Source organism: Rhinolophus sinicus, linkage group LG04 (assembly GCF_036562045.2).
Source record: "Rhinolophus sinicus isolate RSC01 linkage group LG04, ASM3656204v1, whole genome shotgun sequence".
In the NCBI taxonomy this organism is placed as follows: domain Eukaryota; kingdom Metazoa; phylum Chordata; class Mammalia; order Chiroptera; family Rhinolophidae; genus Rhinolophus; species Rhinolophus sinicus.
The window spans coordinates 134871732-134899464 of record NC_133754.1 but is presented as its reverse complement, the minus strand read 5'-3'; the positions used below and the strand labels follow the sequence as shown (position 1 = coordinate 134899464).

Here is a 27733-nt window from a genome sequence, read left to right as displayed (position 1 = left end):
TTAATTATTTTACATTTATGCTTTTAAGGCGAAAAAATATATAATGTTGTGCTACTGAGTATCTCTCCCCAGCTTTGCATTCAGTGATGTCACATTTGCAGCTTGAAATTAGCTATGGTAGGGGTACTAACACTAAGAAAATTGGCAAAAACACCCCTACCCACCTCCAAGAGAGCTGGTTGTTGCATGTTACCAACACGGAGTGCCTATCCTAATTCATCCATTCCCATCACAGATAGGAAAGTGCCTATTATTTTGTTTTCCCCTCCACATTTGCTATATACTTTTTCATGAGACTCCACAGGCTATTCTGCCACAAATATTTACTGAGTGCCTACTGTGTGCTAAGCCATCATGGAGTGGTAAGTGAAACAAAAACAAACATGAGCCTTTCCTCAGGGAGTTTATAGTGGGGGAATTAGATATTAAATAATCATGAATAAATATATAATTATAAATCTCAACAACTGCTGTGAGGTAAAGGTGCAGGATGTTGGTAGAGAACCTTTGAGGAAATGCCATTTAAATTGATACCTGTTATGGACTCAATTGTGTTCCCTAAAAATTCATTATGTTGAAACCCCAACCCCCAACGTGACTGTATCCAGAGACAGAGCCTTTAGGGAAGTAATTAAGGTTAAATGACATCATAATGGTGGGGCCCTAAACCAGTAGGACTTCAGAAAAATAGGACGAGACACCAGAGATCTCTCTCTACACATGCACAGAAGAAAGCCATGTGAGGGCACAGCTAGAAGGTGGCCATCGTAAGACAAGAGGAGGGAGAAACCAACCCCGATGACACCTTAATCTTGGACTTCTGGCCTCCTCAACTGTGAGGAAACACATTTTTATTGTCTAAGGCACCTAGTTTGTCGTACTTTGTTATGGCAACCCTAGTGAACTAATACAGCAGGTAGGGCAGGGAACAGTTTACAGAGTGAAGAAGGGTAAAAATGCTTTTGAGGAGAGAGAAGAGGCCCCAAGGAAAGGTCCTGGAATGGAAAATAGATCAGAATAATTGAGTAATTAAAAGAAAGCCAGGGTGGTAAAAGGCAGTGAGGGGAAAACGGCACATTCCACATATTTATTTTCCATTTTCAGTAGTGTTTATAACATTTTTATTAAACGTATAACCATATTAACAGCAATTAGTTAAAATAACTGCTTGACTCTTAGGCAACACGTTTATTATAAGAGTCATGGCTTTCTCACAGCTTCAGGCAAATTAAACATATTTTAAACCTTCCCACCTCTGGGCTGGTGCTTATGCAGTTCCTTCCTCCTCCTTATCATATCTTCCTGTTGATATCTACCTCCTTCCAGACTCATCTCATGTTTCGCATCCATGATCAAGACTTTCTCCTTGGTTTATTCCTTCTTGGATCCCTATGACAATGCATAACTCTCTATCCGAAACTGCCTTACCTTATTTTTATTTTCTGGTTACTATGTTTGCCTAGTTGATAATCTCTTTGAGGGGAAGGACAACAGCTCATTTGTCTCTATTCTATTTTATAATTTCTCATGGCAATTTCCATGCCAGGGAAATTGAAGGTGCTCAACTTGAATTGCAAAATTTAAAAAAAAAAAAAAAAAAGTAAGTTTAAAATTATGAAGGCTTCTCCTGAATCAACGATATATATACCGTGAGAACATTCCCTAAAGACTCCAGCAAGAGGATTTTTCTTTGATACATGTTTACAAAGATAAAGGGAGTTTTTATATTTTATGAGATGGAAAGAACCTGTGCCTATGCTTTACTCCAGTTGCTCAGAAATAACAAACCTCAGGCACTACATTTTTTCTTAAGAAATTGAACAATGAAAATTCAGAGCGTCTAAAACTATGCCAACCTACTTTTGTTTGAATTTCCAAGTTCCCATAGCAGCACATATTTTACTTCCTTCTCCAATTTACTCTATTTTTCACCCATCAGTATCTGAGTGCAGTGTACCTCTCAAAATGAAGGATTGCAGTTCTAAAAGCAAAAGCATTTTTCTTTGATCCTGAAAAATTCAGCTTCCCATAGCAGGGATAATGACGGAATCCTATTTAGTGCTGTTTGTTTTTCATCATTTCAACAGCCTTCAACCTGAAACATGATAAGAACAGCAAAACTGATAAACCACCCTTATTTTTATCTGTTTTCCGTCAGAGTAGTTGCCAAGCACAGAGACAGATTTTTCTAAATACCTTAAAAAAAAAAAAAAAAAAGCATAACCCTGTGTTTCAGGCTGAGGCCAGCACAATTTAGTACGTTTATTATGTTACAGAACATTCCAAAAAAAGGAGAAGAGAACAGTACTTTATATCAAGCCTAGCATTAGGCTGGTCCCTGTTACCCCTAAAGTAAAACCAACTTTCTAAGTTATCTTCCAGAAAGGACAATAACTCAACTAAAGAAAACCAAATTATTGACAAACTTTCCTTAAAACCAAACCAAACCAAAACAAAATGGTTTCAGTGAGTGATAGACTATGCAATCCATTAAACAAGTATGCCTACTAGGAAATTGTTATTACTTCAATATTATCATTCATCCAGCTACAACATTTGTTTTCAATTTCTAAAAACATGATTGAGTTAGTCCCACGAGTTGAAATATGCTTAATGTCCCATGATGTGATATGGTAGCAATGTGCAAAAGGAAAACATTAAGAGGCATAAGGGGACTATTTTGTACTAAAATTATTCTAGGGATATGCTTAAGAGTTGGCTTCCCTGATTAATATGGTGGAGTTTTAATGCTGACCCTTTGCTGATACTTCAGTGACCTGGCAAAGAAAGATAGTAGAATCAGGAGATTTTATAGATCATTTAGTTGGGTGGAAAGACAGTAAAATATGGACCAAAAATCATGGTGAGTATTCTATACATACATCAACTTGTAATTTGATTGGATATTATAGTTCAGCTGTAACAAGAATGGTATTTATGAACTGCGAGAATATTAAAAAAGGAAATCTATGAGAATGGGTTGAGTTTTATGACTGAGGATTGTAAGATCATTCAGATGACTAGCCTGATAAAACTGTGATGTGATCCTATATGGCCTCCGTTTTGAAAGTCTTCTTTCATTTTTTGCTAAAAATTAATATCTAACTTAATATGAAGCCATACTGGGGATCTCTAGAATATTTAGGGCTGCCTACAAAAATCCGACCCATAAGGACTTTAGTTTATGTCCTCTCTCATCTCTTGCACCTAGAATGACGAGATAAATTATACAGATTTCTTTGGCATAAATATTCACTTAACTAATTCAATTTTATATATTGTAAAATAAGAATTCAAAAATGTTTTTGAACAAATTGCCATTGAAAAGCAGACTTTATCCATGCTATTAACCATAGGTGATATGTCTATGTAATGTGGCTGTTTGGGAGGGCAATTTTACAGTGTTCATTCAAATTTTAAATGTACATATTATTTGGTGTGGCATCTTCACTTCTAGAAATCTGTCACAGAGGTATATGTACACATATTTTCATTTTAGCGTTATTTGAAATAGCAAAGTAATTTGGTAAAACAATTATTATGACTAAGGAAATGGTCAAACAAACTATCATATATAAATACCTAGATTACTATGTAGCAGATAAAAGAATAAGATAAATTCAAGTATTGACCAAAACATGTTTCCAAGACACTGTTGAGCCCACCTAAATATGTTGTACCAGAATGTAATACCACTTACATTCCTAAAAATTCCACACAAGATTATGTATTATTATATGCACACATGTTGATACATAGAACTTGATCTGCAAAGATACGTATATTAGAATAACAATTACCTGTTAGTAGAGAATGGAATTGGTGACGGTGGTAAGGAGGGACTTTCACTTTAGTTGAAGTGTTTGATTGTTCAAGGACAACATAATTATATAATAATGGAACTAAAAATAAATATAAAATAACAGATAAAGAGTTACTATTATAAAACAAAAGATCGATAAACAGCTGAGGCCCCGAAGAAGTAGAGAGAGAAGATGGAACCCCATTCACTTTAGCTTGGGAATATTGTCCAGAGACGGATTCTTAGAAGTCTGGGTGATGTTGGCAGCTCCTTGCAGCCCAAACTTGGGCCTGCCATCCCAGGCTGGCTTTTAAGGCGTGGGTTTCAGAAAGCAGGGGTGTATACCATGTTTTCCCGAAAATAAGACCTAGCCAGACCATCAGCTCTAATGCATCTTTTGGAGCAATAATTAATATAAAACCTGGTCTCACGTAAGAGCAGAAATTTTATATTATTATATTATATTATATTACATTACATTATGAAGACCCGGTCTTATATTAAAATAAGACTGGGTCTTCATAACATAATATAATATATTAATTTTTGCTCCAAAAGATGCATTAGAGCTCATGGTTCAGCTAGATCTTATTTTTGGGGAAACACGATAGAAGACATCATAGAGAGAAGAATGCTTAGTAAAGAGTTAGAATAAGCAAAAGTTAGGATGAGATGACCCAGAACCTTGATCATTCTTGAAAGAAACGGGCATTGCACTCTTGTCTAGTATCCTCTGATGATCAAAAGTTCACACTTCATCAACAGAGAAGAAGCAGAGACTAAACACACAGAAACTGACCTGGCAAGGACCCAAATCAAGAATACTGAGACGTCGAGGGTGACCTCCCCAGAGCACAGTCCCTCACAGCATTTTACTTTCCCATGATGAGTGAATGGGGTTTTTTTTATAAAGACTAAGCCTATAAGAAATAAATCCACATGGGCCTCATCTGAGTTTTTTTTTTTTCTAAGTACGGTAAGTCAAGCAAAAATACTCCAAAGACTTTTTTGTCTGTGGGTGGCTCTGTCCCAACATTATCTGCCAAACACATTTTCTGTTATTCTCAAAATGTAATGCTCAAGGTAAACTGGAAGGCTAACATGTTTATATACAGAACACCTGAATATGCCATTGCTGGCCTTATTTTACAGAAGGATAGAGGAGGCTATTAGGCATAGATAAAAACAGACTTAGCCGGCCCTGACAATTGGTAGTTGACTTGAATCTGAATGAGGTCAATTGGATGATTCTATAGAAGTATAAGGAATTACATCATTTTCACAGAGATTTTCTTTGTAAATGGCCATATCAGTTCAGTCCCTATACTATATTGTTTAGAATGACATAAAATTATCCATGACTAACAAGCCCTGCCAAAGGAAAGCTGCACGGGTTGTGGACAGTTCAACTCCAAGGCAGTAACAATCACAGCCCACAATGTGTAGAACCCCTTCAGTCCACACAGTGGGCTCACCATTAGCAAAATAAGGGTTATTACTCCTCACACAGGTTAAGCAGAATCAAACAGAAGATATTCAAACTTAAGCAACACTGTTTCAATCATGTCATAAAGCATATCAAATGTTTTCCCACAAAGGCAAGAGATTGGGGTTTTTGTTTTGTTTTTGCTTTTTAAAAATGCTATCATCTTCACTCAAACATAAACGGTCCAATGGTTTTGAAGCCTCTAACTCAGTGGTTATAAATCAATAGCTCCGTGTTTTGTTTGATCCTTTCGTGTGATTCCCACAAGCTTTTGTAAGTCAGTGAGAATCTCAGTGTCAATCCAATCAACTTCCCTACTGTCTTATACAGAGTCTGCTTCACTTACTTGCATCACCCTGTAGACCTCTGGCACACCTTAGTGTTGGCGTCCAACTGGGGCCTGATCTGGCGTCTTAAACTCACGGGTTTCTGAATTAATGCATCAGTACAGCTCACTGCCTCTTCCAACTCATCTGCCTACTTAGATTTTTTGAAGGAGGAAACTGAGACTTAGGCAGGGTTAGGATTTTGACCAAGATCACATGGCTGTTCCTAGCAAAGTTGAGATGTGGATGCATGTCGCCTCTCTCCCAGACTCATGCTGTCAGCAATGGCGTTTTACTGAAAACAGATGACAGTTTTCTTTAGAGCTCCCCAGATGGACCCGAAGTCCATGATTCTATTAATTTCGGCTATACAATGATGTTGGCCCAAAGGCGACATGCTGTGTCAGTAATTATCCTTTATTCATGAAACATTAGATTCCTCACTCTATTCAACTACCCAAAGAAAAAGGAATGAAATGGATTTTGAAACTGTCAAAAAAGATCTTCATGTACTTGGCTATGTATTAAGTAGTTATATTGATGTTAGCCTCTATCTGTTTCAGATAGATGGATGACTTTCAGCGAGCGTAGTACTTGTACATGATGACTACTTAATTAACGAAAACTAGTATTAAGTGTATTTGGAATAACATACTGGTCATGTTTGAGGATGGGAGTAGAGAGAATAGGGTTCACCTCTCATGCAGGGTAATATCAGGAGATAAAAAGCACAGTCACATGTGACTGTGACACCAAAGAGATGAAAGTTAATATTCAATAATTCAATTCAAATAGGAGATTCACTTCCCCGTATCAATTACCATGTGATGTTCCACCAGCCAGTTATGCATTATGGGTCCACCCCAGTGATCTGTACACATTCTTAGGTAGTGTTTAAGTACAGATTCCTGGGCTCTGCCCCAAAGATTCCTATTCAGTAGGTCTGGCGTGGAACCCAAAACTGTGCATTTCCTACAAGTTCCAAAGTGAAGCTGGTGCTGCTGGCCCATGGGTCATATACTTTGGGTAACAAGGATATAGAGATAGAGACACTCCTAATATTTTTATAACTGAGGGCAAAAAGATGTGTAAACTATACTCCTAGTTATCTATTCATTATGTACTCATATATGTGTTTATACCGTGTTTCCCTGAAAATAAGACCTAATCGGAAAATAAGCACTAGCAGATTTTTCAGAATGACATCTCCTGAACATAAGCCCTAATACGTCTTTCGGAGCACAACTTAATGTAAGATCTGGTCTTATTTTTGGAGAAACACGGTATGTACATATATACAAATAAAAAAAAAAATCTTGATCTCTCATTCATATAGGTTAGTTGATCCAACCGACTCAAAACTTCAATGCAAAAGGGGAAGACTGCAAAGGCTGTTTTCCAAAATGTAAAGTTTGCTTACTGTTTTTTTTTTTTTTAAACCCAGATATCTATCTCCAGATACCTTCAAATATATGGAATTATCTTGTAATAAAACTTGGATGCCAGAAGCCCACCCTGCAAGCTTTCTTTGCCAGAAACTCCAATACGAGCAAATCAGATACCGTGTAATAAGACCAAAAGTATTTTTCCAAAGACAGAAACAAAAATAACCGACAAAACCCCTGATTGGAAAGACACAATGCAAAGATAACAGAACTATTTTTAAGCTTCAATTTTATGACTGGGGGCACAGAAAAATAGTTTGAAATAGGAAATTTTCATGCTGATTACATGAAATCAAAATACACTGTTCAAAGGCAGCAACATTTAAAAAAAAAAGCAACCTAGTTTATGCAATGAATTTCAGTGTTCTTTTAGCCTGGGAATATTTCAAAATACACTGCAGGTACAGCTGGGAAAACTCTGTGAGACCCCTGGCCAGAACTCAACTATTAGGTTACAAAAATATTTTTACATTTTCTGCAGTTGTCTAGATTCCTTTCTTTGCTAGTAATTTTAATTCAGAACTCATTATTGACAGCTGTTTTTTCTGATAGAACCTAAATGCTCTTTTACCAGTCTCAGCTGTAAGCAGGCTGATTTCCTTTCCCTTATAGAGTATATTGCATAGAAACACAGGCAGAAAAAAAAATAACCAATTAACTAAATACGTGTGCATAAAATGATTCATTGACAGCACTGATCAAGTGATGCATCTAACTGCAACACAGGTCAAAGGAAATTATAACACTTATAGTTTACAGTATTAAATATAATTACATGGAAATATTCATAAGCATTAATATATATAGATGATGAGTGGCAGCATCTGAAAATTTACCCTTTTATTAAAAAAACTTATAAAATACTACATTTGAGTAATCAGCAGGGCATTTAACCTGCTGAAGGGTCAACTCAAGAATTCCTGTCTGACAAACTATATAGAGAGCCTGAGATGTCTGTCGTGAGTGACAACAGTCAGGAGGAATCTAACACACCGTGGGATCATTTTTGCTGTGCAGACAATCCTTTCTCTGGAGGGAAGAGTTTCTGGAAACATCAACTCTTTTCCTTGCAATCTGCCCACTGCTGTGGTGAGCAACTTTCCCTAACTTTCCCGGAAGAGGGATACAAATCTGTCGAAGTCAAAGCGATTCCCCCCGGAAGAGTCTCTTCAAAGGCAACGCCTCATTTTAGCAGCTCCCCAAGAGATACAGGAACAGCTTGGCAATGTTCATTCTATCAAATGCCTTGGCAGCATTGCTCACTGAGTCTAGGCCAATTTGGGGACCCCAAGCTGCCTTTCTTAGTGGACTGGAACCCCCGAAGAGAGGTAAACCAAGGGCTGGATTCAACAGAGACCATATAAGTAGCAAATATACTGCATTTGAAAAGAGCAATTGCTCGTTTTATTTCCTCTCTGTCTGTTCTGGAAATGGAGGAAAAGTAGTGATCATGGATGAGAAAACTGCTCCTTAGTAAGGAACCCATTCAAGGAAAATGAACTTTTTCTTAACATCAGAGACACTACATGGTGCTTTCCTTTCTGGAGACACAACATGCTTCTCTTTGCAGACTTAATTTACCTCACATAGGGAGGAAGATATTGGGAACGAGAATTTATAACCCTGATAATTCTCAGGGATGCAGCATACATTTCCAGTAGTACCAGACATAATGCTAATCAGAATGCAAGCCCAGACTCAACATTTCCAAAGCCTTACATAATGAATGTGGAGTATCCTACAGGGCTTGGGGTCCACAAAATCTGATCAATAGCTTACTCCTAGAGTCTCCCCAATCAAGTAACAATACAAATCATTTTATATAGCACTTAAGAATAATGCTATTATAATTTGTTATTATGTTTTACCTATATAGCACAGATTATACCATTTAGAATTCTTGCATGGCTTTGCTCCTGGCATTGTTTTGGATAGTGGCATTTCCACTCAATATCCATCAAATATCTATTGAGTGTCTTTTTCACCTGTGGCATAATTACAGGGGAGAGGGATGCAATGGTGAACTCCTAGACATCATTTCTGGCTTCTTATCTCTAATGGTTGGACGTTATAGTCCAGGGAAGAAATTCAGTTTTTGCCCATGGGATCAAATGCCACTTAAAAGCCTTTTTTTTTTTTTTTCTTGAAGCTTCCATTTTTACTAAAACAATTTAAACATAATGAAAGTACTGACTGAGTCGATAAAACGTGACTATGTATTTTGTTTTCCCGTAAGCATGATAGGAAAAGTAGTCTTTGATGTGATATACTTGTTTAATGAGCCAATTTGGCACATGGAAAGAGCATGGATCTTAGAAATTCAAAACCTGGTTCTTCTACCTCCAAGCTGTGTCATATTAGGTCTTTTATTTATCCTCCCTGAGTAGCGATTTTCTCATCTGTAAAATGTAAACCCATTCATTCCTCAAGGTGGCTGTAAGGCTACAGTTGGCAAAAATGCCTTTCAATTGATAGATTCTTGATAAGTGTTGATTTTCTTACTCTCCTTTTCTTATTAATTGAGGATCTGGAGCTAAATATTTTACTTCAGTTGGTCTATTGGTAGAGTAGATATGCAACCTTCCTATTTTTGCGTGGTTTATATTAAAGACTTATACCACTGAATTGATGAAACTAATATTCCATTTTCTGATTTCTATCCTCTCAGAAAAAACAACAACCAAGAACACAAAAGGACAAAACATGTCCTATACAATTGAATGACTTTTGACTTGGAAGTGACATTGGGATGATAATCCAGCTGATTTTCAAAGTGCAGCCCCATGGCGGGCAGTACCAGCATCTCCTGGGAATTGGGTAGAAATGCAAATTATTGGCCCACCTCCACCTGCAGGGTCAAAAACTGTGGGGTTGGGGCCAGACAACCTGAATTTCCACAAGCCCCCAGGTGATCCTGATGAATGCTGAAGTTTCAGACCACCCATCCAAGCCAATCCCTTAAATTTGACAGAGAAAGAGACTGAGCACTGGAGAACCTGTCATCAGGACTGAAACAAAATCTCTCAATTTCAGGTGCAGTGCTGTGTGCAGAAGTTCTCTCTTCTTTCCTTTATCTCAAGTAGTGGATTATTGTTTGTTCTACTATTCTTCCTTTCCATATGGATATGCATTTTCTTATCTGATCTCCATTAAACCAATGTAACAACTGACCCAAACTATCCCTTTCCTCCCCAAGAACCCAGTCTGTTGCTCACTGCACCCGTTCTGCTCAAGGCTCGTAGGCTATTTTCTAGGGTGTCTATGCTCTTTTCACTCCAAAACAAGCAGTTATTCCAGTTAAATCATTTAGTTAAGTATTAAATAAACTGATGACATATGTTATAAAATAAAAGAGAGTTGTTTCTGTGAAAAGTATGCTAACTGCTTTGGGAAGATTTACTGAAAGTGATTTGTGAGCCATTACTGCCCAAAAAATACTCTTGTATGAGGTATCAGTAAATAAATAAAAAATAATTTATAAAAATCTAGAAGGATTCTAAACGTGTTACTTTCTAAAGGATTCTGAACCAAGTTCTTTCTCTATATTAAATACACTAAATCTAACCATAGGTCATCCGCAAAGAACAGTTCTTAATCCTAAATTTAAAAACTAACGAGTTAATATAATATACATTTAAATATTTGAACTTAATATTAACTGTATATTATGTAAACTTTTAGGGTTCTCTGGCTTAACTGAAATTATTTTTATTTAATGATCAAGTCTTAACTGAATATATGCATCAAGGTTTCTTCTGAACGGCCTTGACTATTTTAGGCATCTTTGTATATGTTATAAGCTCTTTGAGGGAGATGCACATTGTTTCATCTCTATACTGCATAGCTCGGAGCTCTGAGGTTTAGTTTTAATCAATATTTATTATTTATTTATTTATACGTTTTACAGAGTGTTTCTGATTAGCCAATTACACTTAGTAGTTCATGGTACTGTTTTTATCACTGTGAGCCAATTATCTTTTATGACAGCACTTCCTAGAGGCCTGTGTGAAATTCCAAGGTGGGGAAAAAAAAGAGTGCCATGTTTAAATTAGTTTTAGAAATTCCTTCTTGGAAGTTCACAAAGGACATGAGTATTTTATAGGGTTGAGGGACTCTGATGTAAAGAAATTTAACTTAGTTTAACCCATACTTACTTGACTATAGAAAACACCACTCACATGACATCTATTACCAACTCAGCACACACACTGAAGTCTCTGGATCTTTTGAATGACTTGCCTTCTTATGTTCAAACCATAATTTAGTTTCTATAAATTCTTTCATGCTTCTATAAACTCTTTCATACCCAAAATGGGTATGAAAATAATTCGTCAGATTATATATGCTAATAATTGCTTGGGAAATGGTCAACATTCAGATTTGTAAAACTGCTATTTTCTTTTTTTTTTTTACTGAATCAGGTAGCTAATAATTTCTGAACTCAGTTCTATTTTCACAGACTAAAAGGAGCTTTAGCCAGGGGTGTGTGATGCACTGGATGTGAAATAACAGTGTTGAGGCCTATGATGAACTGAGCCTTAACAAAATAACATTTAATTAAAAAAAAAAATGGAAGTGCTGAATTTAAAAAAAAAAAGAAAAAACGATGTCTGCAAGCCAAATTTTCCTAAGGACAGTTTGGGGAATAAGCCTTCCAAAGAGTGAGATTTGGGAGTCTACGTACGGGGGGGATGGTGGATGGGGGGAGGGGGGTTCACACAGTGTGAGGGATGTAAATGATAAACGTCTAAGTTTTGCTTTGTCTTGTGCACCTGAAACTAACAAAAAAAAAAAAAAAAAAAAAAAAGAATGAGATTTGGGAGTCTAGAATTGTTTTAAAACTTGACGCTGTAAGATTTGAGACTTGGAAAAGCAGCATAAGTAACAGATTACAGAGGCATACGAGATACAGTCTAGGAATACTTAACCTGGAGCTGAGAAAGTGGTAATGAGCGCCCTTTATATTAAATATGTCCATGGAAATTGAATATTTACCTGAGATAAGGCTGCCCAGGTTATTAAAATCTCAAATGTTGAATGGCAGTTATGTAATGTGTTTCTTTTAAAAAATAGAAAAGGAACTGTCATTTAATAAACACTGCTTGAAATGTTGAAAACTGAGCCTGGGTGCTAGGTGCTTGGGGGTTCATTATACAGTGTTTCTACTTCTGGCTATGTTTTAAAATGTCCAAACTCAAAGTTTAAGAAAAACAGCCTCTTTTTCCCCTTCTAACACAAAGCTTTACCCAAATGTACGGTCCCTAAGGGAGAGAAATTACAAAAAAGATGTTGTTTAGAAACATTAACCTGGTTCCAATAGCTAGGATCAGACTGCCGTATGTTTCTTATGTTATACCCAAAATGTGATGTAATGCAGCTTTAAAAAGAAACTGTAAACATCAGTGATATTCCAGAAGTGCTACCTAATAAGATTATCCATATGAAAACATAGGCAGATAATTCAGCAAAAGGCATGACAATCACCTTAGGAATTGCTGTCCCTTTGTACATTATGTATGCCACCAAGATTCACTCCAAAAATGACTTCCATGCAGCATTATCTCGTACTTTAAAATGTGCTTATCCCTAAGCCTTTAGGAAATATAAACATGGTAACAAAGGCAAACATACACAGATCTTATAACTGGACTACATTCACAGAGCTTCTTAGTGAATTCTGGAAAAGGTTTTGCTAAGATGGTAGCTTTAATACTCTACAAACCACTAAGTTTGAGTTTAATTGAACCAAGATAACAAGCGAATTTCAGTCTGCAGTACATCAGATAAAATAGTCTGAAGCCTGGTCAATCACTTCCAGGCACACAAAACAGGGATGAAATGTTAACGCTAGGTTAGAAAGGATTTTTGTGGTTTGCAACATAATTGGTGATGGCTTTTCAAATGTAAGTAGTGAGCATGAGTCCAGACTGAGCAAGCAAGACTCTGTCCAGTTATTAGAATTAGAGTTGGGTTAAGGTTGACAAAGTGAGACTAAAAAAAACACCATATTTTTAAACCTTTTAACCCCATTTATCCATTTCTCCTACCTCCTCACCCCTGTGTTTCTGGCAACCACCAATTTGTTTTCTGTATCGTTAAGCTTGTTTTTTTTTTTTAAGTGTTTTTCGAGTCTACATTTAAGAGACATCATACAGTATTTGTCTTTCCCTAGAATGACTGATTACCTGTGAACTGAAGTTGGGACTGAATTTGAAGGTCATCAGAGAAACTTTCACGTAGCTTCCATGAAACCCAAATTCCTAATCCTCATCGTCATCATCACCACCATCATAATAAATAAGCATTTAATCTACCAAATTTCATGCACTTTTCTCTGGTAGAGAAAATGCCTTTGGCAAATGACCACATTGTTCTCCACTTTCCTAGAGAAATAGAAACTCAGGCAAATGATTTGTGCAAGATCTCATAGTTTTAGGGCAGTCTATATCTCTTATTTTTCTATATATGCAATTTCTATTTCTTAGCCAAAAGCCAAATACATAGTAAAAGTCATAATTGAGAGTTTTTCTTATTAGCCCACACTTGCAATGAAACCTTTAAGATCCAGGAGTTTCATTTATTACTTCGCATTTTTCAATTTCCTACTATGCATGAACTACTTTAGGAAGAGTTTGATTTTTTACTAGGGTTCTAGGACGTGTGTGAAGCATGCCTCATGCTTTGAGATGACTCATGGCATGGTCCTTCTTTGTCCACATTAAAATCTAACAACCCTGGCTCCTGATAAAATTTGGAGGCTTGCCATTGTGACCTACTGAGGTTGCATCTTTTGTATATATATCTTCTATACTCACTTATAGTATACAACCTAAACCCAGTCTTAAAGGACAGTGTAATCAAAAACCAGTATCCACAAATAATCCATATTCAGGCGACAGATCAAATCTCTGTAAAAACCCTGCCTCAGTAACAAGAGGGTCTCTACCCACTTAGTACTGCTCTTTATGGAGAGAGGACACACACAGCAGTGAGGTGAAAAATTACAGAGGGAAAACGGCACCCCAACCTGCATCTCTAACGTGCAAATCTGGGGGTAGTTATGGATCCAAAACAAAACAACAAAACAAAACAAACAAAAAACACAAAGTAAAGAAACCAAGTGACAATGGGAATAGGTTGTCAAATGTCATAGATTGACAGAAGAACCTGTATTTTGGGTTACATTTGGGGTTTTGCTTTTCTCATCCAGACCTGTGAAGCAAATTCATTTTGTATCTAGCCAAGCTGAGAGTGGAGCAGTGAGAAATCTAGAGGAGATCAACAGGGACTTTGCAGGCTCATCAGTGTGGTGTCATATTCCGGCTGAAAGAAAGGTTTGATAGGATAACAAAGTGGGGGAGGGGAGTGGTTAGTGGACTCTTAAGTTCTACGTCGAAAAAGAGCCTTTTTGTTTGCATAATTTATCATCATTTAGTTTGTCTTCAGCACAGACACTGTTCACATGCCAGGTTTTTATTTCAAAATGGATTCTCTTCTGATTTTGGTGTCACTTCATACATTTCTGCAACAAGAAATTCTCTCAGCAGCTGCACTTAATTTACAAACACAAATGTACCTTATTAATGCTACTTCTCAAGGCACAGGGTTTAAAAATACTTGCTAAACATTTGTTTATTTATATGAAAAATTTCAGAGTTTTGCACAGCTAGATTTAAGGCATATAGCAAACTTTGTGAGTGTGTGAGAGAAACAGAAATGATGCCAGCAGATGGTATGGTCAGACGTAAAGGGTTTGCAAATGCAAGAAATAGCACAAATCCAAATTGAGAAGTCTGAATGGCCATAATTATAACACATTTACAGTAGAATGGAGAAGGATATTTACATTATGTTAAGAAATATAGGGGCAGATTCCTATCTTACATAAGTATGTTACACAAAATGGGGATTTGGCACATGAGTTGCTATCGGACAATATACCACACACAGTATTTATTTTAGTTCCAGCAGAAAAACAATATTGATAAATTTCTTTCTCTCTGCTTCCTACTTTATTCAATAGAAGAGGTAACAATAGCATCTGCTGCATTTGCCTGGATCCTGGGATGAGGAGATTGTGGCTGATGAGCCTCCTAGGCATATGGACACTGAAAAGCTCCTGCAACAGCCACAGCACTGCCAGGGGAGAGCTCCCATGGGAGCAGCAGATACACAAGGCCGCCACTTGGAAACAGAGCACAGCTGCCAAGACAGCATGTGAAGTCATTTTTGGTGGACTGAAGTGGTTTCCACCATCACAGTTCCAGCCACTACTGCAGAGTGGGATGAGTTTATCTCTGACATTCTCTCCTTGCTTTGGTATCCATCCGCCATTTTCTGCTGCCCCAGCCTTACTGATCACCTGGATGCCTAGCACATTCAGGTTGCTCCCTAGCTACTCATCAGCCCTTCTTTCAATTGGTGATGGTCTGGAAGATTTGTGATACTTAATTGGCTCTAATGCATCTCAAAATTATCGACTCTGACCATCTCAGTTCCAAACCTAAAGCCTCCTGCCATTTACAGGTGCTTTCTGATTAATTTCCTAATTTACCTGGAAAGTGTTAAGGGACTCTTTAATCAAATTAATGTGTACAAAGTTAAAAGGGCCATGATGCAGGGGGAAGCATATTGGACCAGAAATGCAAAGACTTGATTCCAGCAAGAGACTATGGGAAAGCTGTCACTCTTGTTGGGTTTCTGTTTATTTTCTTATCTCTAAAATTACAGAAATGGAGGGGGATAGGAAGGAGAGAGAGAGAGAGAGAGAGAGAGAGAGAGAGAGAGAGACTATCCTCATAAATCTTAAATTACTGGAAGATAAAAGGAAATATTTCTGAGACAGGATGAAAGGGAAGTAAAGAATACAAGATCTCCCACCACACAAGCTGATAGTTCAACAAAAATAAGCAGGTAGCAGTTAATGAAACAAATTAAATTGACTTTTCCTCCAATTTTTAAAAAATACCTAATCCATATATTAACAAGAAAACTGTATTTTGGGGTAGGCTTGGGGGATTTTGCTCCTCTCATCCAGCCTCAGGAAGGAAATCCACAATGGACTTAGCCAAGCTGGCGAGAGTGGAAAGAACAACTCCGCCAGTCCAGTAACTAAGCTTCAGCGAGATAGTCCTCCAGAGCAGAGTAAATGAGGTCACAATTATTTCTTGCTTCTTGCATCAAGAGGTGGAATCTGTTTCCCCACACCCTGAGTCTGGGCTGGCCCCTGCCTTGCTTTGAGCAAAAGAATGCGGTGTTGGAGGTGAGGATGTGTGACTTCTAAACGGTGCTGTCAAAAGGCCTTGTAAGCTTCCCTTTTGATCCCCAGAACCTTGAGACCAGGGAGACAGAGGCCCAGCTTTCTCAGCCCTTCCAGATGACTGCAAAGTAGAGCTCAGGAGGGACCAGCAGAATGCTGCCCTGCCCCAAGTCAACACACTGAACAGTGAGAAACAAGAGATTGTGGCATTTTCAATCACCAAATTCAGGTTGGTAGTTTTTGGCGACGATGGCTAAGTGACTGATGTAGCGTCAATTTCAGAAAGGTTGCCAGCTCTGAAGGCACACAGATGTATCAGAAATATAAAAAAAAAAAAAAAAAAAAAAGAATCACTATTCAAAATCAACCCAAACTGAAACAAAAGAACAAAATAGAGGAGTCATTTTTCATAATAATCATAATTCTCATAGGCCTCTCCTTTCAAATGTTAAAGGGAATTTGAGCAAATAGCTTTTTAGCCTTTATTATCAGAATCAAAGAGCCACAATAAATCCTGCCCCACCCTGTCTAGTTCATCTCTTTTATCTGCTTAGATAAACTCTCTAAGTAACACTGTGGGCCATCCAAAGTCTTTATTGACTCTCGATGGACTGAAATGCAGAAAAGATTATTTTTGGGTTGGTAGGTGAGATATGGAAGGAGGTGGGATGGAAGGAGATCAAGGTAGGGAATATTGGGTGATTTTTTCAAGTAATGAGACTAGTTCTCTCCACATGTTTAAAATAAGAATGCCATTCAAAGAGGTGTTTTCAAGTTTAAAGCTTTGAGGTGGCTATCATTTGGATGCATACATTCTGCCACAATCAAAAATCAGTTTCATTGTCATATAGCAGTGGTTCTCAACTAGGGGTTTTTTGCCCCTTAAGGGGACATTTGGCAATGTCTGAAGACAATTTTGATTGTCACAACTATCGGGGGTGCTTCTGGCATCTGGTTGGTAGAGGCTAGGGATGCTGCTAAACCTCCTACAATGCACAGGACACTTCACAACAAAAATTACACGCCCAAATGTCCATCGTGCTGAGGTGGAGAAATCTTGTCTTATAGTAACATTCCGTTCTGATAAATCATTTTTTTTCCAGTTCAGTGAAATAATTATGACGTTATTTATCTATTTTTTAAAGTGCTAAATTTTCCAGTTGCCACTAACCTTCTAGGTTAATATATACGCACACATATATTTTCTACTCTTTAGACACAGAAGCACAAATTATATATAGAAGTCAAACTCACATTTCAGAAAATGTGACAGTATGTTGTTTGATAGTAATAGAGCAAATTTAAATAACCACCTATTTTATGTGGGGTAAAAAAAACACACACACACAAAACAATGATACAATAATCTAATCATTGACTATAAAAATAAATATAATCAACAACTACAAATGTTTATTGGCCTCTTTCTATGTTTTCTATGTGGCAGTTACCTATCTAATTATCACCTTATACACATGTATAAGGTTAAATACCTTTCCTGAGGTCATAGATGTAGTAAATGGTGCAGCTGGTTCCAAATGCACAGTCTTTACCAGCATGCAATGCTGCCCCCAAAGAGGTTTTAGATCTGCTCAAAGCCATCTCTGTTGTGGGTTGGGGACAGTTCTGCTGTCATTTGTATGACATAAATTAAGCAAAACATAAAATGGCAGTATGGTATAGACAAAGAGGACCTTAAATCATAAAACATGGGTTCTCACCTAGACTCTCTACTTACTGGTTGGATATGTGGTTTTCAGCAAGTCACTTAACTTCTCAGAGTCTCAATTTCCTTATCTATAGAGTGAGGATGGTAATAATCCATACCTACCATTCTTGTTGTGAAGATTGAAAGAAATACATGATAGGAAGAAGCTCTGCAAATGGTTGCAGTCCTACACGAAGGTGATTTGGTTGCTATTCTTGGGCATGAAATGGAAAGGTGATAGTTTCTCAGCTGCCCTTGAAGGGACTTTCATGATACAGCCCTGATATATGTATCTAAAGTGAGATAATTTCTTATAACATTGCCTCACCTCTATTCTATTTTGTTTAGATCTACAATGCTTCTTTTCAAACAAACATTCCATTTTGTCGGGCAGCCAGAATGTTCCCCCCAGCACCCTAAACACCTTCTTCATTTTGAGTTTTACATTTTATGCCTATTGGGGCCATTGTACAATTCCTTTTAATGTTTTGGTTCATTTATTTTTAAACTCTTTCAATTGGAGTAAGATACTTTTCTCACATAGGATTGTGCCATCAAAATACTGCAGACCTGGCATCCATTTTGTATCACCGTGTTGTTTCATAAATTAAGAATTTGCTTTTTATGCAGAATTATTGGTATATAAGAACAGAACCTGGCATAATAGTTTCCATATGATATAATTATTTCTCTTCATCTTAAAATGTTTCAATAAATGAGTATATAATTTGTATATTCCACCCATTTTCTTATCCAGAGATGTTGGTGTTTTTAACAGTCTAGTCTTTCATCTACAGAAAGCTGGCTTCTCATATTACTTAATTTGTACATGAAAATGAATCCCAGGTTTAAGGAAAATATGGGTATATGGTTTGTACTTGTCAGCATCTCAAAACTATCACATGCTTTGGCAATGCTTGTGGTCTTTGATCTAAAGATATTTGAATGGAATACTGGGAAGAATAAGGGATGGAATTTAGAATGAATGATTAAAAATGCATTAAAGAACTTTCCATAGCACTTTTAGCTCCTTTGGATCCCAAGGCTCTTTTATTTTTATGCTCAGATGCAATGCTTTCCAAAATCATCTGAATAGCCTTTGTTAAAAAGGCTATTTTTGTGTATTAGGTTGGTATTAGGAGTAAATGGTTATGCTATGAATACGATCTAAGCACTTTCTTGGTTGTGCTTTCCCATATAAAGTAAAAAAAGTATTATGAAAATTGGATCTTAGGAATTTTTCCAACCCAAATTGTCATTTCATTTTTATTGGGCCTCTCTCAGTGGCCCACTGGTGCTTCTGGGGCATTACTGATCTACATCTGGCTGGCAGTTGCTGTTCCTTCCAGTTTTGAAGACTGGTTTGATTCTATGATGTGAAAGATTTAAATTATCCTTAGGAGGTCCATTTTCTCTCCTTGGAAGTGTTTCATTTAGAAGACAGATTCAGGGGGGGTCTCCATCTATCCCTCTTTCACATTTACTCATAAATGATTATATTTCTCCTATGAAGAAAATACATTTCCTTGTTCCTAAAATGGGTTAACATGACTGAGAGATAGTATGTGGGTTAAGGTTTTATAATTAACTCAACAAAATTATAGCTTCATTCCAATTAGTCATTTCTTTTTTTTTTTTTTTTTTTTAAATAAAGTTTATTGGGATTACAATTGTTAGTAAACTTTGGTTTCAGGTGTACAATTCTGTAATACATCATCTATATATCATATTGTGTGTTCACCACCCAGAGTCAGTTTTCCTTCCATCACCATATATTTGACCCCTTTTCCCCCATCGACCACCCTCTTCCCCTTCTGCCCTCTGATAACCACTAAACTATTGTCTGTGTCTATGAGTTTTTGTTTCTTCATCATCAGAGAAATGCGATTAGTCATTCTTAACAAGAAGCAAATACTTAGAGCAAATCAGTAGTTATGTTCCTTTGGGACTAGGATATAAACTGTGAGTTCTTCTATAAAACAACATACAGCATAGGGCTCAAAAAGGAGAAAGGGGAACACAACTTTATTTTCTAAGCGGAAGACTGAAATAATATGGGGAAATTTAATATACTAACTCTATAAAAAAATCTAAGTTTATTAAAATGCTTGAACACTCTCCCCCTTCGTTTCTTTCAAAATCAAATGTTATAATAAGGAGAAAAACATATAGCATGTCTCTATTCATGTAACACGTTACCTCTACATCTGTGAAGAGGTAAAGGCACATATCCATCTGATGACCATTTAATCAACAAATATGTAGCAAGGAGATAAGTGTAAGGAACTAGGTAGTCTCTGCAACAAGAAGAGCCAGAACTGGATGTAATGGTTGGTAAAGGGGTCATGGACTTTGAAATAGGCCTAAATTTACGAGCTGCGTGACCAAGAGCAAACCACCTACAGCCTCCCTGTGCTTAATTACTCCTCACAAAGGAAATCCATTATTTTGTGGATTAAATGAGTATAACTGTAAGTGTTTAGTAATACTTAGAAAACAGTAATGGTTCTGTAATTGGTAGCTATTGTGATTATGTTAAAATGATTCAGGGGTCAAAGAGACTGACATGCTAGCAATTACCTTTGCTAAAGAAAGAGTGAAATAAAGAATAGAATATGGCAACATGATGTGGGGTCAGAAAGGAAGCAGTGGCTCCTTCTGATCAGGTCATCACAGTTTGCTTAAAAGTGAAATACCCTCCAAGTGGATGGCCAAAGGAGAAGCTGAGGACCATCAAGTGATCTAAAGACTAGAGAATTCATTTGGTCTACAGGGCCAGGCAACCTGGGGTACATCTTAGCCTCTGTTTTTTCCTTGTGTGAAATGGGAGCTAAGGTTCCTAGTAAGGTTCCTACCTCTGAAGGTGAGGAAAAAAGCAATAACACATGTAAAACACTTAGAAGATAGCCTCTCCAGTTTAGAAGACAGTATATTTGATGTTGATTAAGGGTTCAACATTCTTAACTATTATTATGGCTAAAAAAATAGAAAGCTATATCTATATTTAATCATGGAATTGAGGGCATGTAGGAAAGGACATCAGATACAGAGTAGTTGAAAAAGGTATTCAGAAATATGTATAAGAAAGATAAAAGGGAGGTAGAAGAGGAAAAACGGGATTCAATATATGGTGATAGAAGGAGAACTAACTCTGAGTGGTGAACACACAATGCAATATACAGATGATGTATTACAGAAATATACACTTGAAACCTATACAACTTTACTAACCATTGTCACCCCAATAAATTTAATAAATAAAAAAGAAAGATAAAGGCAATGTAAAATAAAGTTTCTTAAAACACATAAACTCTCTTAAAACAATATAGTCTCATGCTAAAAAACAACAAAAAAACCCAGTCCAGCCTTGAAATGATCTGTTTCTGTAAAAAATTTCTGAAATGCCATATGAAATTCAATCGACTTCATCAAGCAATTATTGAGCACCCACTATGATGTAAGAGCAGGGGTACAAATGTGAATAAACCATAGCCCACACTCTTTAAGATTTCAAGGCCTATGTGATCTGCACACATACAGCTAAATATGCTAAGTGTGAACCTATTTTATGGGAAGTCAGAGAAGAGAGTGTTTAATTCTTCCTATGGGAAGAGGAATGGGGAATGAGTTCTAAAGGCTTCTTCAGAGTTTCACCTTAAATGTATATAATAGAAAACAATTCCTATAAATAGAGGAGTAGAGCTGTGTGTAAAACAATAAGGAGTGGTAAGGGTTTGGAAAACTGGATAGGATAGTGCATTCTCACTTAAAGCATTCAAGTTCAATCTGTGTGAAAAAATGGCCACATATATCAGCAAAACCATCTGAGGCCAGTTTGCGACATTTGCAATTCACATGAGAAGTATTAATTGAGTTGCATTATGAAACAGGACTGAACATCATTAGGTGCAGAAGTGGAGTAAGGTCAGGTCCTAGAGTGGATGAATATCACTTGCTGAGAGCAGAGAGGCAAGTACTTAGAATGTGTAGCTGGTGGTAGGTGGCTGAAAGAGTAACAACGAGGCACAAAGGGCGAGATCAGCCTAGATTATAAAGGGCCATAAACACAGTGCTAAGTTCAAACTTTGTCTTGAAGGCATCAAGAACCACAGCATCAATTTCTGTGTATCTTTAACAGCATTATTGAGTTTAATGGTTTCTCAGGTCTTTATGAGTAGATTTGTTACTTAAATGATTCTAACTCATAGCATTAAAAGGTTCTCTGTCACTATAAAAAATCTAATGGCCTTACCATGATGGAAAATATCTAAATTTAAAAAAAAATTGAATTAAATATTCTGATATTTATAAACATATAATTATTCATAGGGTAGATGGCTCAGGTAAAATAGATGATCTAAGCTCATGTAGAATTTTTCTCACTCAGGTTGTAAATACACATATAGCTCTTAAAATCACTCAATCATTAATATAGTAATGATTTAACATCACTGCATATTTCTACATACTATGCACTGTTCTAAGTACTTTATGTGTATCATTTCATATTTCATTTTATCGTCATAAAATTCTTATTGCTATGAATACTGTTATCCCATTTTATGGGTGAAGAAACAAAGGTTAACTAACATAAGAGAACTCCTCCAAAGGCATACAGCCAATAAGTAAACAAGCCCGAGTTTTACCCAGGCAGTTTATTTCTCCAAAGTGTGCACTCTTAATGTTGAGACTACATGTTAGGCATGAACTGACTGACAGCTAGAGTTGGTCTTTTCTTTTATACCTGTTGAGCCAGACTTTCTCTCTTTTAGGAATGGGGTATCCTCTATCCTTCTCTTTGACTTCCCAAGTTCTTGTCTATGCTTGTTGCACTAGTCTATCCTTGTAATGTTTTCTTACTGAATGTTAGAATTTCTTCTATTTATAATGACTGTAGTCCTGGCACATTTATTACTACACAAAATTACTGGAGGAATGTGGATTTTCTTTTTTTCTGCCCTCCCTCCCTGTTTTTTCGGTCTACTTTCAGACTTTTTCTAAAACCTCCTCCATTCTCACAGGATCTATTGGGCAGAAGGCTTGGGTTTACTTTGGGTTTGTCACTACTTCAGTACAGAGAAAAAAATTCAAGTCCATCATAAGAGAAGTCACAATATGGAATACAGTTTTTATATTCCAGACAATTGTGTGTGATTATTTGGAACATGCTAACTAAAATCAGTATTTTGTTGTGACTTCGTTATTGTTACTTTTTGCATAGTTCCTTCCTGCTCAGAGATGATTTCTAAACCAGCATTTCTGGGATATCACAAGAACAGTTGTTATCTGGAATGACTTGACTTTGTCATTCTGTCAGAAAAGTTATGCTCTTGAGTATTAACACACTGGTGTCCAAGTCAAAGATTCATGTTGGTTTGGATGTTGGCAATGTGGACATGGTCTCTGCTACATAAAGAGGTCAAGATTTGTCATCAGACATGTGAGGTTACCCATGGGTGAACACAAATCATTTCCCAGTGCTCAGTTTATATTGCATCTTTCCCTCATTGTTTTGTACTTGCTAACAAATTTCTTCCATCAATATACCTACTCTTCTGTTTCTTGTTTCAATACCAGCTTCTCCAGAGCCTCAGGCAAGCACTTCCAAATGTCAGCAGCTATTAGCTCTGCCCATTTATCTTTGTTTCCTTATTTCTCCTTAGTCATCTATATCTCTCAGAGGTGAGTCCCAGTGGCTTAACATAACACAGGGGTTGTGTGTATGTGTGTATGTATATGGAGTATATGTATTTTCTTAAAAATATTAGGTTGGTGCAAACATAACTGCGGTTTAAAAGGTTAAAAAAAATTGCAAAATCCGCAATTACTTTTGCACAAACCTAATTAGTCATTATAACTATCTACCTTATCTCTTCTACATGCTTGCAAACTTTTCCAGATGTCTCTTACTATCTAGCACAAAGTCTTGCTTATGATCAACAGGGTAAACTGCATTTTAAACATTATCTATCTACTGTATCTGTCTGTCTGTCTGTCTGTCTGTCTGTCTATCCATTCATCCATATATCTATTTTGGTTTTCCGGGGACACGACTTTAATTTACAGAAATGAGAAGTACATTTTGAGAGAGGGAACACACTGTATTTTAAAATGCAAAAAAAGTATCACAATGCTTTTCTTCAGTGAAGATTTCCAAGTTTGGTTTCAGTAATTTTTGTTACTATTATTTTATACTATATAAATATGTATCTGTGTGTGTGTGTGTGTGTGTGTGTGTGTGTGTGTGTGTGTACACAGACAGATCTGTGTGAATTGCATTTTTGCCATTAGGTATAGAAGGGCAATGTTTCTTCAGTGAGCTCGAACTTGCTATTTCCCTAGCTTATGGCCAAACTCCAACTGTAAAAATTTCATGTGTGATCTTCATAACCAAGTTGAGCTGGTGCCAAGCAGGGGTACCATGTACCCAGGCACAATGGCTCTTTGAGGACTGCAAAGATGTAAAACAGAATATATAGACTGATCAAACTTGCGCCTGCTGAAATCAACAGGCAGGAGAACCAGAAATCTGCTTTTATGATGAAAAGCATTTGCTCAAATTAATAAAAATAATTTCTAGTGTTTCAGAATCATGCAAAAAAGAACTACAATTGTGGCAGTTCCTCAAGGCCCAGTCCTGGTTACAGAGGATCAAGAACTAGATCATAAGGCGAGACTGATTGTACCTCCATCTTTTTTGTCAGTTCTTAAACCAGACTTTATAGTCTCTTTTGTGTTCTTGTCTCTTGACCTGATTAAAAAATCCAACAAAATGAAGCATGGGGGAATGATGGGAAATTTATAAAACACTCTACAAATACAAGGCAATGTTATCATAGATTTTGTTGGGAAAAATAACTGCTGGAAAAGAGAACTAAAACATTATCTTGTTTGGAATTTGCAGTCCATTGTTTAACAACTACCACGGTAGCATGGGTTAGTCAGATGAATTTTATTGCTTTTATTCTAATTTATCCATTGTCCCCATCTTTTTGTAAAAATAGTGACTTATGCTTTTAAGTCATCATAGAAGTGGTTCGTGACGCTTTCTTTCCTTTTTAATATACTTCCACACTGCGATTTTACTTTTCTGTGCAAGAAGCCATATTCTCTCATATTTAAATTACTCAGTTTACAAAGAAATATTATGAAGTTACATAACCTATACATTTATATAGTAATACATAGACTCTGATCAGGTATCTCTAATAATTGGTTACTGTGTTTCCTGGAAAATAAGACCTAGCTGGACCATCAGCCCTAATGTGTCTTTTGGAGCAAAAATTAATATAAGACCTGGTCTTATTATACTATATGACCTGGTCTTATAATATAATTAATATAATATAATATAATATAATACCGGGTCTTTATAATATAATATAATATAATATAATATAATATAATATAATATAATATAATATAATATAATATAATATAATATAATATAATATAATATAATACTGGGTCTTATGTTAATTTTTGCTCCAAAAATGCATTAGAGCTGATGGTCTGGCTAGATCTTATTTTCGGGGAAACACGGCAGTAACAATACTTGAGAGGAACTCAGAAACTAGAAGAAAAAGTTTAATATTGAAAATATATGAACACATATATAGTAGAGTCTGAGTGGTGATGGAGAGAATGTTAGAATTTTCTATATGTAACTTAATAATACTAATACATAGAAGCCATCTTTAAGTAGTAAGAAATTCTCTCTGAAAGCTTATATGTTTACCATATTATTTTGTTCAGCATTTTCTCCTATAAATTGTAATTAGATTATACCGGTCTAGCTCTCAAGACCTTGTCAGACAATTGCTATATATATATATATATATATATATATATATATATATATACACACACACATATATATGTTTTAAAAAATACATTCCTCCACACAGCTGAAACTTGAATTTAATTACAAGACTGATTCTCAATTTTTTCTGTTTCATATTCATATATTTATGGCCAAGTACACACTTAATTTTATGTTTATCTATTTATTTATTTTTGCTTTAAAGATAAAATCACCTTGGGTGGGGGATAGGCATCTATATCAAATCCTTCGTACTGCTGCTAGTATAGGTTTCATTTGACCAAAAAAGACCAACTGCATTATTTATCAGGGCATTTACTATCCCACAGTATCAAGAAACTGGAAAGAGAATACCCAATGAGGAATCACGTTAACTTTCTGTTTCCGCACACACCTTCTGACGGCGAAAAAACCCAACGCTCTCCGTGGTTCTTACCTGCAGTGCACAACCATTGGACCTGCATCAGGAGGGTTACAGGTTTTGACTCTCCGTAAGAAAGCTAGAAAAGGTGTCGGGTGTTCTGGAACACCATGATCAGGCCAAGCGGTGAACTGGAATTGTCTCACTTCTCTCTTCTCGCTTGAACCATTCTGTGAAACAGGAACACTGGCTGAAATTTGGTCTTCCTAGCTCAGGTGGTAATGATGAATGAAAACATGGAAGCGGTAACAGGAAAATGTGCTATCGTACATAATTCCTTCCTCCTACCCTATCTCCTTTGGGAAGACACACTCTTTGGAGACAGAAACTTCAAGCTATTTATAAATGACAAACATTTGCTCAGGAAGGTGAAAAATTCTTAGGTGAGAAACATTACATTTTTCAGGTGTAACTATCAGGGAGTGCTCTTGTTGTATTTTACAGGAAAAAAGAATAGTTCTTCATTTATTCTTCATTTGCTGAAACTTCTGTTCAGAGTAAGAGTTCTATACTCACTAATAAGTCAACAAAGAGAAAAATTGTTGTGTGGTAATGGAAGAATTACTTCATTTTTCATCATTGCCAGTAGAAGCAACAGATTTAAGTAAAACTTTAAGATATTTGATTTCTCAAAAGGAACTTTCTTTCAATAATGGAAAGGGTAAAAGGCAGGGCAAGAAAAAGCAAAAAACAAACCTTGTAAAGTGCAAATGTCCGAACACAATATGTAGCCAGCTCCACGGTATCAAGTAGTGTCACTTGGACCAGCCCATGGGTTTCTGTGCCTCTACTGGGCCAATACTGGTCACACTTCACCTAGAAGAAATAAGTGATACATTTAGGGCAGACGCTCATCAATTTCTCTTATTAGCTTTACTTTGGTTTGCTGTTGAAGGAAAACAGCTTTTCTGCATTTCATTTAATGTTGATATTTTTCTGGCAGGCATTCTTGTTATCCCAATATATGTAAATTACTGCTCTGATGCCAATATAAACCACATTTTTCAAACTGGTAGGAATACTAAGCATTAACAGATTCAATTTTCCTGGAGAAAAATAAATCGCAGATTGTTGCTGAGTAAAACAAGGAGAGAGGTACTTCAAACTTCACAGTACTTGAAAAGAAAACACAAATCTGTTTTGGGATAGATGTTATGAATCGCATCAGGAAGATTACTCTTAGGCATTTAAACTACACAGTAAGACAGTTAGTGTTCATCCATCAAGGTTTAAAAGGCACAAGCTGTTTCATCGTGAGCTATCATAATTTCCAAATATGCTTGTTTAAAGAAAAGTAGAAATAATTTGTAAATCTATCAAAGTATAATAAACAAGATAGCATTTTTTTAATATACAAGATAAATGGTACCGGTATCCGAAACACATTAAATCTGTAATGTCTAGGAAGAAAAGAGTTGTTTTATTTCTTTTAAAAAAAGCCACAGAGGGTCATACACTAGCAGT

General features: G+C 36.4%; 1 protein-coding gene across 45 annotated transcripts in view; it reads right to left on the bottom strand.

Annotated features, from left to right (window-relative positions):
* PTPRD (protein tyrosine phosphatase receptor type D) overlaps positions 1-27733 on the bottom strand; it is a 2063955-nt gene that overhangs the window by 20143 nt on the left and 2016079 nt on the right. For all 45 annotated transcript variants that reach the window (XM_074330405.1, XM_074330404.1, XM_074330420.1 and 42 more), the window contains 2 exons: positions 26966-27085; positions 26285-26439 (listed from right to left, as the gene is read on the bottom strand). In XM_074330405.1, the coding sequence (XP_074186506.1) occupies positions 26285-26439; positions 26966-27085 (275 nt within the window). The remainder of the gene's footprint in view (positions 1-26284; positions 26440-26965; positions 27086-27733) is intronic.